The sequence below is a fragment of the Dysidea avara genome, chromosome 3 (assembly GCF_963678975.1).
Source record: "Dysidea avara chromosome 3, odDysAvar1.4, whole genome shotgun sequence".
Taxonomy (NCBI): domain Eukaryota; kingdom Metazoa; phylum Porifera; class Demospongiae; order Dictyoceratida; family Dysideidae; genus Dysidea; species Dysidea avara.
Window position 1 is genome coordinate 17,119,704 of NC_089274.1, and position 13,643 is coordinate 17,133,346.

General features: G+C 38.2%; 1 protein-coding gene across 1 annotated transcript; it reads right to left on the bottom strand.

Annotated features, from left to right (window-relative positions):
* Positions 1 to 782: 782 nt before the first annotated feature.
* Positions 783 to 10,838, bottom strand: LOC136249801 (ras-related protein Rab-32-like). Its single transcript, XM_066041928.1, has 6 exons — positions 10,453 to 10,838; positions 9,141 to 9,216; positions 9,037 to 9,074; positions 8,388 to 8,546; positions 8,207 to 8,335; positions 783 to 989 (listed from the first exon to the last, which is right to left on the bottom strand). The coding sequence occupies exons 1-6, from the start codon at positions 10,798 to 10,800 to the stop codon at positions 921 to 923; spliced, it is 819 nt and encodes a 272-aa protein (XP_065898000.1). The 5' UTR covers positions 10,801 to 10,838; the 3' UTR covers positions 783 to 920.
* Between the last annotated feature and the right edge of the window lie 2,805 nt (positions 10,839 to 13,643).

Below are 13,643 nucleotides of genomic sequence, written 5' to 3' on the forward strand. Positions count from 1 at the left end.
CACTCATGATGGGACCATGAAAAGATATAATTAACCTAGCTACTTGTAGCATGGAAGACCCTCCTTATAACTCCAGGAGGCCCCAAGCAAGCAAATATGGCAGTCAATGTCTATCTTTCTTTAATGATAAAAGAGAGCAAAATCACTACAACCACAACTGTGACATAACAGAGACTCAATCAAACATTAGAATACACAATTCTTATATTCTAGTTACAACATTGACCTAATTTCACATTGTGTAACGTTTATTGTTTGTCACATTAATCAAATCTCTTGTTACAAGCTACTGACATCATCACAGTAGAAGAAAACTGTTGCCAGTGGCATATAACTATGCCAATGTGGCAGCCAAGGCAGCTTCTCCGTAACTTGACATAATAAGAGGTTGTAGTGCAAATGATTGAGATACTCTAATAGAGAGCAGTCAGAGATTCCAAAGTCACACTACCCTTAAATCATAAAGCAGCAGGGGCTAAAAAAGGGGGCTAGTTGTATATGACTTTTGGCTAGTTGTAAAAGTCAGACTGCTAAATAGTAAGCTGCACCACAGAAAAGAATAAAGTCAAAAATTACATACATGTGCTGTGCATGTTTACAGGGATTTGACTGAAATTACCTCAAGATCCAGTCTTTAGATTGCCATTTTCGACCCCACTTGTGGTCCATTAAAATTGCAACTTATACAACTGTATGTGTTTATTTCATCCTGGCGGCATGCATGTTCCACCATTTTCACAAGGCATTGATGCAACCAATCTGCTTACTTCAACTGTTGGAGGTGTGATACCCAAAGTACACTGAAATGTTGTTCTTTAACACATAAATACATCAACGCACTAATACTGGTACAGCGACAACAATAACTACAATTGCAAAATGAATTAAAAGTGTTAGTATTTAGAATACTAAATTGAAAATCATGAATTGAAGATGTGGTCCTGGGGTGTTCTGCATACTTCGGGGAGTCTTGGATAGTCCTTTAACACCTATACAAGACATATACAAAATATAAACAAGGAGAAATTTTGATTTTCTACATTACTACATGCTATAAAGCCACCATTATTATATTGCTTGTTTCCCATCACCCAATGGAACAAAAACTGATGCAGGCGGGAGGTGATTATTAATTATACACTTGACTCTTGTTATTTCAGTTGCTGACTGCTCTATTAGAGTATCTTGATCTTGAAGGCTGTACACCTATCCACCCAAGATTGGAGGCACTTCCACCCTTCTGCTATGTTCTATGCACAGCTAATTCATTTACCTTAAAACTTGGTCACTCTGTGCCTCCTTCTATCATGAAATAGTGCATACATGTGGTCTATAATCAAATAATTAAAATTTGGTGCGGCTACCTAAAAATTGATGCGGGCGGTGACGGGAAACAAGGAATTTAATAATGATGGCCTAACTAATGCTGAGATGGTGTAGCTACAACTCAGATCAGTAAACAAATATAAGTGCAAAAACTAATGTTTGTTTGTATGAGTTGGAGCAAGAGTTCATAATAATATACTGAGGAGAGTATCCTACTCTCATATACCCCTGTAGAAGGGCATATCATGAAGTTCTGATGTAGATGTTGTGGTTTGTGACGTAGAAGCACCCATAAAAGTACAAGAATCTTTAATGCTATGTTACACTTGCAGTGCTCAGAAATGCTGTATTTGCGAATGGCCTGGCAAGAAATGTCTACACAGTTGTCTAAACCCATGAATACACGCTTGTAGTTCGGTGAGAAATGCTGAGAACTTGAGTTAGTCCGGTTGCTAGCAACATTGTTAGGCACGCATTCGATTGATATTATGTTCAATTAATGACATCATTAATCATACAAAGAGAAATGGGAGAACTTGGAAGCATCACGTCATAATTTCACGATACGCCCTTCTACAGTATATATATTATGAACTCTTGGTTGGAGATTATTGGAATATCAACAGGGGTTCCTTATTTTCACCATGCTGTCATTATAAATACAGCTAGACCAATCAAGGAGTGTGGTCATCATGTTTGAGTAAATAGATTGTTAAGAGGTGTGGTAATATGTATGTGCTTCAAAAAGCACCTGGTAAATCAGGCCCGTACCCAGGGCGGGTTTGGTTGAACCCCCTATTATAAGCTGGAAATTTTATTTTTACTGTAAAACGATCTTTTCAACTGTAATCTGTGTTCTAGCGTTCATTACATGCCTTCTACCAGCTGAACTGCATGTGGCTTCCAGGTATTAACCAGTGTATATCTGTGTATTTAAAATGAAACCACTTTAATGATGCATGAATACAGACAGTTGTTTCTCTCTTTTGTTAAGGCTTCTATTATGGTTATCATCCATGTTTAGACAATTTTGAAATGTAAGGTTTAGCTTATAGCTCAAATAGATGACCCTGAGCAGTCATAGAAATGATGGATACTATCTCTTCTGGTAAATGCTATCTGCAGTAAACAGCACACACAGTGGTCCCTACTATACAGTACTATCATACTGTATGATACAGTACTATGATAAGGTAGAAATTAAGTGAGGTGAACAACTGACAGCAGTGGCAGAGTGATAAAGGGCTTGGATATATAGGTGTGGAGGTCCCTAGTTCGAAACCTGGAGAAATTTCTCTAGCATTTTTTGTACACGTTTTTTACTTATCAGTGACTGTTCTATTAGAGTATCTTGATCACACTTTTTTCACATGTTTGATTTTGCTTTAGATCTCCTTAGCTAATACTCTTGGTACTCTCAAACCACAAAAAGTTTGCACTACAATAGTAACTTCATGTACAGACTGATTTTCAAGTTATTCCGTCAAGCAGATTACCCTGTAGGTGTGACAACAAATCTCTTTTGTAATTTTCAAAATTGCACATAATTCCATTGTTCTTGGTTCGATCTGTACGAAAATTAGGCTGTAGATGTGCTGCATTATGCTCTTACTGCCCTCCAATTTTGAAGTCAATCAACTAAAGCACACATGAGTTATTGCAATTTTTCTAAAGTGTGTGAAAAGAAAATTTATATAAGTAGATTAAGAAGAAAAACACAAAGAAAATAAGACGAATTTTGAAGGCGCATATCTCAGTGATGGCTGGGTGGATTCAGCTCAAATTTGGAATAGGAGGTGCCCCCCATGAGGGAGTTCCCGCAGCAAAACTAGTTAATTTTCATTCAGGCACTATTAAGATACGAATGCATGAAAACAGTGTTTTCTTGGTTCCTGTAAAATACACACTTGTCTGCAGTGCATCCGTACTAGCTGTACTTGGCCACACAACACACTATCAAGTGTCCTGATATCCTTTACTAGATAAGATTATTCAACATGAATTAAATTAACATTGCATAAAGCTAACTGCATATAGCTAACTAATATGAACTCTTGCTAATACACAATTATGCAAGCCTTTAGGTGATTGTTTTTGTAAAAAAGTGTGTGTCTGTGTGTGTGTGTGTATGTGTGTGTGTGTGTGCGTGTGTGTGTGTGTGTGTACCTATCTATCTACAGTGGTTCTAATAGACCTTGAGTGACAACAGAACAAGTAAAATCATGTGCACAAGATTTCAATCAATCAAATAAATTCATTTTTAAACTTTAAATTATAATTACCGCACGTCACATCTTGTTATGCAAGATCTAATGTATCTACCTTTGTCTGTACATACCCATGTGAGCAAATCCTTTTAGTGGTGAAAGAAATCAGCCTATGAGAACTAAACACTATTAATGAAGCGTGTATTAAACTACAGCATAGGAAAACTTTGCATAATATGGTTTTTTTTTTGCTGGTTTAAAATAAGGGTGTAATGACTCCCCAAACTTCATTAACTACCCTCCCATTGGGCTATTCAGGTATTTAACTACTGAAAAACACCATAGCAGGCCTCTTTGGCTACTAGGAAGATCTTATCTCTTCGACTTGAAAGAGCAATTAAGGACAGCCTTGAGAGAATTTGTGGAAAAAACACAATAGACAAACTATAAAACAGTTGAGGAGATACTTCTGTGCAAAATAATAATATTATGGCAGTTTATTAGAATCAGCACTTCCTTAGCTATGCATAGCAAAGTAATTAAATAATGACAAACCAATTACAAAATACGAAATAACAATAACTATTAATTTGACAATTCTGTAATTAATATTTTTTATTATTATTAATGCTTTACAGTGACCGGCACTGAAGGTCTGACAGCAACTTGTGCTATAGCCTTAATATTACCTAACCTAGTTACAAGGACTCAGACTTAAACAATGACTAATAGCAAATAAGGTGTAACAGAAAGGGGCCAAAGTAAGGAAAAATATTCCTCCAACCCCAGGATTCAAACTGTATGCATAATAGCATTATTACAAAACAGAAACTATTAGTTATTAATTCCAGCTATATAAAACTAGCTGCATGGCACCTGGTTTTTAGAAATAGCACATCAACTTGATTTAACCATTGTAAAGTCTGCCATGTTTTCTTATGAAAATTCTCTAGACAAAGCCTGAAGTACACATATAGCAGGGACACGTATAGCAGGACACACCCCTTTTAACTCAATGGGATTTGGTGAGATTTAAAAGTTAAAGCACTACTTTGATTTGAGGTTTGCTATGTAGTTCAGTTATCTAGCTCCTCTAGCTGGAGCCAATTGGGAAAGCCGTCATCAGTGTATTCAGAAACCATATTTTAAACTGGCATAAAGAATCACCTTACCATTGCAGACTGAGGCTGTGCAATGCAGGCTACTACACAGCTTTTAGTTCTCACAAACTGGCTTGCTATTTAGCACAAAATGTTTTGTTCACATTGGCAGAGAAAGATAGAAAGTTAGGAACACACACAAAAATAGTTTTGCAAACAATTTCCTGAAATTAGGCAGGCAGGTGAACTAAAATATGGTACTTAATCAATAGTAATATTAGTGCTCTTGTGAAGGTTATATGTATTAAAACTCCAGTGTTTGATATACTAAATGTGATCAGATCTGCGAGATCACTGCAAGAATCCCATGTTAGTGCAAGCCTAATTTTTACAGAAGAATGTATAAAGCACAATGTATGAAATAACATTAATTACAAAATCCTTTAAAATATTTGAGCACTTGTTTCAAAACAAAGGAAGGTGCTAATTGCATAAACTTTGGTAGCATCGGGTTCCCCAAGGTCCGAAAATTTTGTTTTGTCTCAGTGCTCCCAAGGAGATTGAAAATACATATGAGCATTAGTCTGCCTCATGCTGGACAATTGATTTACTCTTGTTTTTCTCTCTCAACTTTCTACCTTTTCCCAGGTCATAGGAAGGACCTGGAAGAAATAACCTGCCCAGCAATGGATTTACCTGTTCATAGAGAACGTGATGGTACATGTTGCATCTTTGTAAAGGACTGCATTTGTAAGTTATGATCATTTATTATGTGTCTGTAGTTTATTTTCTGTATTGTCGCTGAACACATTGATCTTTCTGTTGTTAGCACTGTAGCTTCAAAAGTCCTCAGCTTCTAGGGCTGAAACTTCAGTTAACCGCTATCTAGATGAAGAAAATGTAGTAAAATGGAATTTTAAAAATGTGGGATCTGGTTATTAAAACATGAAAATTCGCTACACTAAGATTAAATCACAATTTTACTGAAGTACCACATGCAGTGTCATAGCCATGCACGTACCACATAGCACATAATTTTTGTCTGATATTTTGAAGATATCCCTTCAATACCCTACGCCTGTTACTAGTGCATCTAATAACAACCCACCTGGGTATGATATCTGAACACATAAACACAAGTTAATGTTTAGCATTATATAAATTACGTGTTGTCTACTTGTCCGGTAGTGACTGCGTTCACCACGAAGCACAAGGCAAGTCACTCATGCCTGCATCACCATACAACTCACCTGGATATGAAACCTGTAACCAAGCCTAAAAGTTTCTTCAGTATGACCTGAAACACTTCCAATAGGTTGCTACAGTTTTAATTATTCACTACTGACTGACTCCATGACTGATGTCGTAATTACAACTAAGCCTACAATAGACTCGATTTTTTCACTGTTCGATGTTCTTTCAGCCCAACAGCATACCGCAGTACATACAATCAAGAGTCTATGATAAAGAAGAGTGTAAGTAGAAATTGTTCCATGTTTTAGCCATATTCATTTCAAAGAAGCCTTGTTATGAAGGGGTATCAAAGCGTTTAAAAGGGCTTCTGTCACAAAACTCACTTAAAATGAATATAACTAAAATGTGGTCACACACTCTCTTCTTTGTCCTATTTATCTTTACATAAGATGTCAATTTGTGGTAGCGCCACGTGATGGATCCTACATTTGTAACAGGAATTGTTTAAGGTTTTCGTTGTGACTGAATTGATGGCAGAGGTTCTTCCCGAAGTATTCTTTGCTTGAAACACTGTGAAACAGGCTACATGAACATATGAATAGCTGAAAACAAAGCTTCACTATTTCAGCAATTGATAGTTGGGTGCACATTCAGCCTGGCATCATTCTTTCTTCTAATGCAGTATGCGTGGGTTCACCAGTTATAATAATATACCAAAAAGTAAACAAACAAGTACAAGCAAATGTTTGATTAGGGACCAAAGAAATAAAAAGTTGTGGAAATAAATAAATAACAAAACCAGGGAGATTGCCTACACCTGAAGATATACTAGTGGCAGTATTGGTTAGGTACGTATAATCAAGCCCAAAAGTGCCTTTAGTGTGACATGAAATGCTTTATGAGATGCTAAGAAATTTTATTTTTCTATTTGCCAGAATTTTCTACTGACTGCCTAAGTACATAACTAATGCCTTCAGATGAGTGTGGCATATTAATGGCTAAGGCTAGATGCTTTTTTTTTTTTTTTACTGTCAGATGTTGCTTCAGCCTTGACTTCATGGTGCCTTCTGGTATACAGTAGAACCTGTTAATCAGGACACTTGAAAATGAGGACACCTACATAATACAGACATTTGGAAGTGGTACTAAAATAAACTGACCTGGAAAATCAGGACACCCTCGGTCAGTCCCAAGGTGTTCCTTAACACACAGGTTTCACTGTACCGCAGTATGTATAATGCGTGCATCATGAACTCTCCTTTGTAACACAGCAAGGTGTCAATTTGTAGTAGCATATAACCATGTTACCTATCACGTAAGAATAAAATAAAACTTGTCCATATACCACACCCCCAACAGCCTTAGTAAGCCAGATTAGATGTATTCTAGTTTCACATATTGCACTCTGTGTGCTGTGTGACAGGCAAAACATAGTCAAAATGCGAAACTGTTATATTGCTTATCAAGACTCACGGTAGTGAGTCGCGCGGCCAGTAAAGCAGAAACGCGCGCCGCAGACAATATTAGTAATTACAAGTGTTTGTTGCTTCATACATCTGGTACTTGGAAGCATTGTTACTAACAATGAATTATGGTACAAAACAAATGCTGTAAAGAACAATTCTAGTAGGAATCATCGCCTAAATTTAATTAAATTTGTACCTTAGGCCACATAAACTTAAAATTAAGGCTAGTTTCCATATAGCTATAAAACGTCTGCACATTGCCTGCAGTTATTGCCGGGGTCTTCATGGGGGGTACTTAAAACAATATAGAAACATATTTTGCCCATATCGCAACAACTGTGCTGCAGATACGTAAATCCAAATTTCCCGGCTTCTATGGCATCGCAGGCAGGATGATTTTTTAATGGAAACAAACACCACAGGCAAACGCTGGCGATGTTCAACACAAAAAAGCCAAGCATGATGCCTAGGAGTATACCACAGTTGTAGAAAACACCTGTAACGTACCATGACGTAACAAATTAAGGCATACCTTTGCTTCCAGGGTTGTTTCCAAGGTTCGCTGAGCTTATAAAATGTGGAAAATACAGATGTGTAGCGCACTGTTAATCCATCTCAGCTACGGTCGAGGGCCAACAGCAGCAAGTTGCAGGCTACTGTAGACACCCTGACTCAGGCAATAACACAGGCAGTTTGCAGCTATATAGAAAATTATTAGTTCCACTCCAAATAGCAATGCAGGAGGGTGGATTATTTTCACTGTTAACTGGATAGCTGAATTGGCTATCTAATAGTGATGATCCCCTTGTTTAACCACTTTCTATTGTATATGATCCCTACTAGCTTCTAATGTCTCCTTACACCTTACACTAGTAACATATTTACTAAACATGCATGTTATAAAGTTGCTTACTGCTCTAACTAGCTTTTCGATAGCCATGTCAATTCCCACTCTCATTCTAGCAGATGTTCTGAAGTGTCCACTAAATCTATTTATTTCAACAAAGGAGGAAGCATCATGATGACATCCAGGAAGACCACACTGTTATACAATAACATGTTTCATAGCCACACAACATGTACAGTAACTGAACCTTATTTCCCAATAGAAAAATGGGAATGGGATCACCAGACTTGCTACAGACAAAACTGTTGATCCTGTCTCTCCACTTTGTCACGCTGGGCAGGGTATCATTCAGTCTTGTTAAATCATATACTATGAATGCTGCCATAGCTCCATTATAGAACTCCTCCTAAAAATATTAGTGGTAGATTCCTTTCCAACTAATACCAAAATTATAGTATGTTCACGTTGAGCTGAATCCTCAAAAACATTTAATAACTCATGGATGCAATTATACAAGATCTTGAAATTTGGCTCTTTTGTAGTACTGCTTGTCCTGCTAAAATATTTCAAAATCTTTTTGTTCAAGTGTTTGACATAATATTTATGACCAATCAAAACTTTCACGATACATTTCCTATGGGGAAGCCATATAAGCACAGTGTTCATTACAGCCCTTTCCCAAACTTGTAATGGAGCCAAACCGTGTGCATCTGTTGTTGACAACTTTGCTGTTACCAATAATCATCTGGTTGGCTGAAATGTTAACTCTGTTGAGAAAAGGTCCACTTTTAATTTTTAGCTGTTTTTCAGGATTCAGCTCAACGTGAACATACTATAGCATGTAGTCATGGGTGGATGACTACTTTCAAATATATTTACACTGAATATGGACTTACATTGTCCTTGTTTTGGTCATCTAACAAAGCCATGTCAACTGCATGGAAAAAAAACAAACAAAAAAAAACAGCATTGCAATTTTTATTATGTAACTTGCACATACCAGCTCGGTCCCAAAAGTTCAGGGCATAGTAATTGCCTTTATATCTCACCACCTTGCTATTGAACACCAGAGCATGCTTCAGATCATTAAGAAAAGTCTACATAAATATGTCCAAGTCCAATAATTGGGGGCAATTAAGCCATTTAGCTTATCTAAACCCTTATCCAAACAACTGTAGTGTTCCACCATTAGTCACCTGATCAGTGTGTCAACAAGTACACATTCTATTACAGGAAATGTATACCATATGATATTACAAATGTTCAGAGGCAGTGGAGACACCTATATTTAAGGGGGGCTGGGGGTCTAGCTTGGTGGTGCCATGGCCTAGTTGTATGATGAAGACCCAAAAAAAGGTCATTACCTGCTGGCAATAGTTGCCCTCTACCAACTAGACTATATCTCCTTATTTTTAACTACATACGTAGCTTGCTACACTGGTCCTGTGACTGTTCTATTAGAGTACCTCGAATGATGCTACTAAGCTAGCTTCTCCATCACAACTATAGATAATTTTAGGGAGGCTAAGCCCCTACAATTTTTTTTCACAGGGACTGCAGTCCCCTTTGTCCCCCCCCCCCCTTCTCCATGACCCCTGCAAATGTTTGAGAAGCTGATATCACAATTGCTTAAACATCTACAAAATTTTCATCCTACGTATTTATTCTATGCTCTATAGCACACAACCTGTATACAAAATGATTTCTTTGGTATAATCATTAAGCAACTGAATTACACCTTGTTTCTGTACAGTTATGTCTAGAGCTACATGGCCATTAGCTCAGTTAGACCAGGAGCACATCAAGTCTGGACTTGATATTGATATGCTTCTGGTTAGATTGCCACAAAAGCAAAAAAACAAAAAACATCATATGATTGAGCACATAGACCACACCTCTAAACAATCTATTTACTTGATCACAATGACCACACCCCTTATTATTATTCTAGTTGTATTTATAATGCTAGCACAGTGAAAATATGAAATAGTGACCACATCACTGAGGCTGACTCAAGATACTCTAATACAGCAGTTACCCTAACAGAACAGTCACATGCGTATAGCTGTATGCTATAACAAAAAAGCTAAACAAACTAGTATATTAAGAGGACTCATGTAAGTAGTCTCCCTTCCATCCAGACAAAAAACAAAAAACAGTGGGCTTGGCAACATTATATAACCCATGTAGCATTACAGACCAGTGACAAAAAGGAAATGGTGAATACATAGCTCACACATTCCTATTGTTTTGTGGGCAATATCTGAGATTCATTATCCACCTCATGGTATTAAATGATATTCACAGGATACAGTGTGATTATACTGGCAAGAGTATTCGGAATTGATTATCTGTCGTATTAGTGATGTTCTTCCAGTGCATTGATCACCACAGAAAAGCACTTTGATCTCCTGGTTCTGTAAGGCATCATAGCTTGGCTGGGGAACAAGTTGATCATGCTGCACACTAGGATCAGTAAGTGCCAGTAACTCAGTCTTGTGTGATGCTCCACTACCACTAGCAAACACTGACTCAGAGGTGAGATCAGTCACCTGCACTGGACCAGTCAGGCCTAGGGGCGTCTCTTCATTTGGTACTTGGCTGGGAACTTCACTAGGAACAAAAAAATGACTCCGGCCAGCCACGTATATTGGCGCCATAGGTAATTGGCCTGTAACGAAAATTTTGGTCCGGGGCAAAAATCGGTCCGGCCGGACCATTTTCAGTCGACCAAATTTAGTCCGCCCGGACCATCTTTAGCATCCGAAATTGGTCCGACCTGACCAAAATTGGTCCGGTCCAAACCTAGTTGGCCACATGCACTCCTGACCACTCGGACCAATATTGGTCGACCAAAATGGGTCCGGGTGGACCACTAACGCATGCAGCCAATGATGCATGCATAGCTATAAGTTGTTTGTGACGGAACACTGTAGCCGACTTAGCTATAGCTATTCTCATTTATCAATCTCGAATAATGAGCATTGTAGGCATTATCACTGCATGGATTTGTGCTTAAAAGGTTATCCAACAAGGGCACGGATCATTGCATGCACGGGATCAGCTAGCCGCATTGGAGGTGCTTAAGATCGAGATACTCTAATAGAGCAGTCACCTATATACCCTTGTGAACATAATAAGGCCGGACAAAGTTGATTAATTGATTCGCATCCCCGCCCACATCCCTTTTTACCCCATGCACCGCCTCTTATTTCATTATTGCTGTTATCAATCACGTGTACACGCGTATTTTGATGTTAGGAAGGCTGGTTATCATTTTACAGCACGGCAAATGTCACTTGCACCTCAGAAACGGTGGTAGCTAATAAGTAAGTAATAGTTCTTAAAAGGTTTTATAGTTAACCTTTATAACAGACTTGCCTGATTTGGAGTATTTTCTTTACTAATGAACAATGAAAAATGACCTCCCGCCTGCATGGAAATCTGAATTTTTGTGGATGAGAAACTAGTAATCAAGTTTCCTGGCCTAATGTATTTTGTAATCTCAGTATACAGGCTGATCATGAGTTAACACCAGTGGTTAAAACAAATTGTAATACACCTGCTATGTAACACCTGTGCACATACTGCACATTCCTCTCTGTCATATGTGATATGTAGGAGATGATAGTTTAGGTTTACTCCATTGAATAACTAAATGTGAACTATCATCTCCTACTAATGACATGCCCCACAGGAAGAAACATCATGCACCTTATAAAGGTTATAGCTAAAATATTCTCAGTATGTTTTTTACTACTTAGCCAACTTAAAATTTTGAGGCATGCAGTCGCATTATTCCACAGCCTTAGGGTGAGTTGTTGCAGACATAAAAGTAAAATCGACTCAATCCTAAAGCAGACCCCATATCTTCCTTCAAGAAGTTCTCTGCCTGGTAATAGTTAATATACTGCCCATGATCATAGATAAATTCATGTATACTGCTACCATCTACTGTAAGGTTATAGCCAGCTAGCATTGGAATCTGATGCAATGTAGGGATTTAGTTCATATTGATATAACAAAAGAGTGTTCATGGTCAGTAATATTCATTATTAAATAATGCATGTCTGAGTGGCTGCAAGGCCATGCATGGTGGGTGGCTAGCCACCTCATCCACCCCTCTGGATCAGTCCCTGAAATAATATGTGTATCTGTTTATGACAATGCGTGCATGCATGGATATTCCCAGATTAATAAAAAACTGACCAAGGGTCAGAATTAACAAATTAAATTCTGAGCTATATAATTATGCAGAAGTTGAAGATAAGACATGTTTTAATGGTAGATTTTATATATTGTCTACCATCCTCAAGTATAAGTGATCAAGCATAGGCTGGTGATTTCCATCATGTTGCTATAGTTGTTTGTCATAATCAACACAAACAGGCTGGATGAAAGATTCAACCAAACACTGCAGAGCTGATGATGCTTGTGAAGTTTATTGAACGTTTTTAAAAAAAAAATTTAATTGGTAATTTATATCAATAATACAAGAAAAGGTTTTCACATTCAAACATGGTTGAACATATAAAAACGTACTTGGGGAGAATATTTTGTTACCTGTGTTTTTGTATGCAACATTGACCACCATGCATGAATCCAGCATTGACCATGCATTTGAGTTGATGTATGCCGGAAGAAAACCTCTACTTCCCAGCTAGCTATTGACATGGAGAAGAATACAGGACTTTTATCATACCACACTGCTTTAAATTAAAACAGCATTAATTTTGCGACTGTGTTCATCGCTGCATATATAGATCATGGAATTTAGTTTCTAGCTACTACATGCATTTTCCGTAAATCACAGAACTCGGGAAATTAAACTACGCTACTCATTTATATAGTTTCCAGGCTAAGTCGGCTGCAGTGATCCATCACAATATACTTAGCACGGACCGACCTGTCTACACAATGCCGGGTACACCCGCGGACCAACCAAAATTGGTCCAAGTGGTCAGGGGGTGCATGTGGCCAACAAAGTTTGGGCCGGACCAATTTTAGTCAGGCCGGACCAATTTTGGATGCCAAAAATGGTCCGGCCGGACTAAACTTGGTCAACCAAATTTGGTCCGGCCGGACCAGTTTTGGTATCCAAAATCGGTCCGGCCGGACCGATTTTACCCGGACCGATATTTCCGTGACAGGCCATGTACAAAATCATCTAAGTTGTTACCTGTTTAAAAAGTTGAGTTGGGGTCAGGGTGACAATAGTCAATACCACGGTGTCAATACTTACAACTCGCCGGCCAGTAGTTCGCCATTAACATATTTGGCGCTGGCCAGTGCGCAGATTACTCGTCACTTGGATGTCTTGTCTTTTAACTTTAAACACCTCTAATTCAGCCCTAGCGCTGCATCACTGTGTAGACGTAGACTCGAAAAGTAGCTGTTATACATTCCAAGCTACGTCAGCATTAATAAAATTATGATAGTGGCGTGCACGTGTTCTCTAGTCTCGTACCGAGGTTGAGTTTGTGGTCTCGGTTCAGTGATGAGG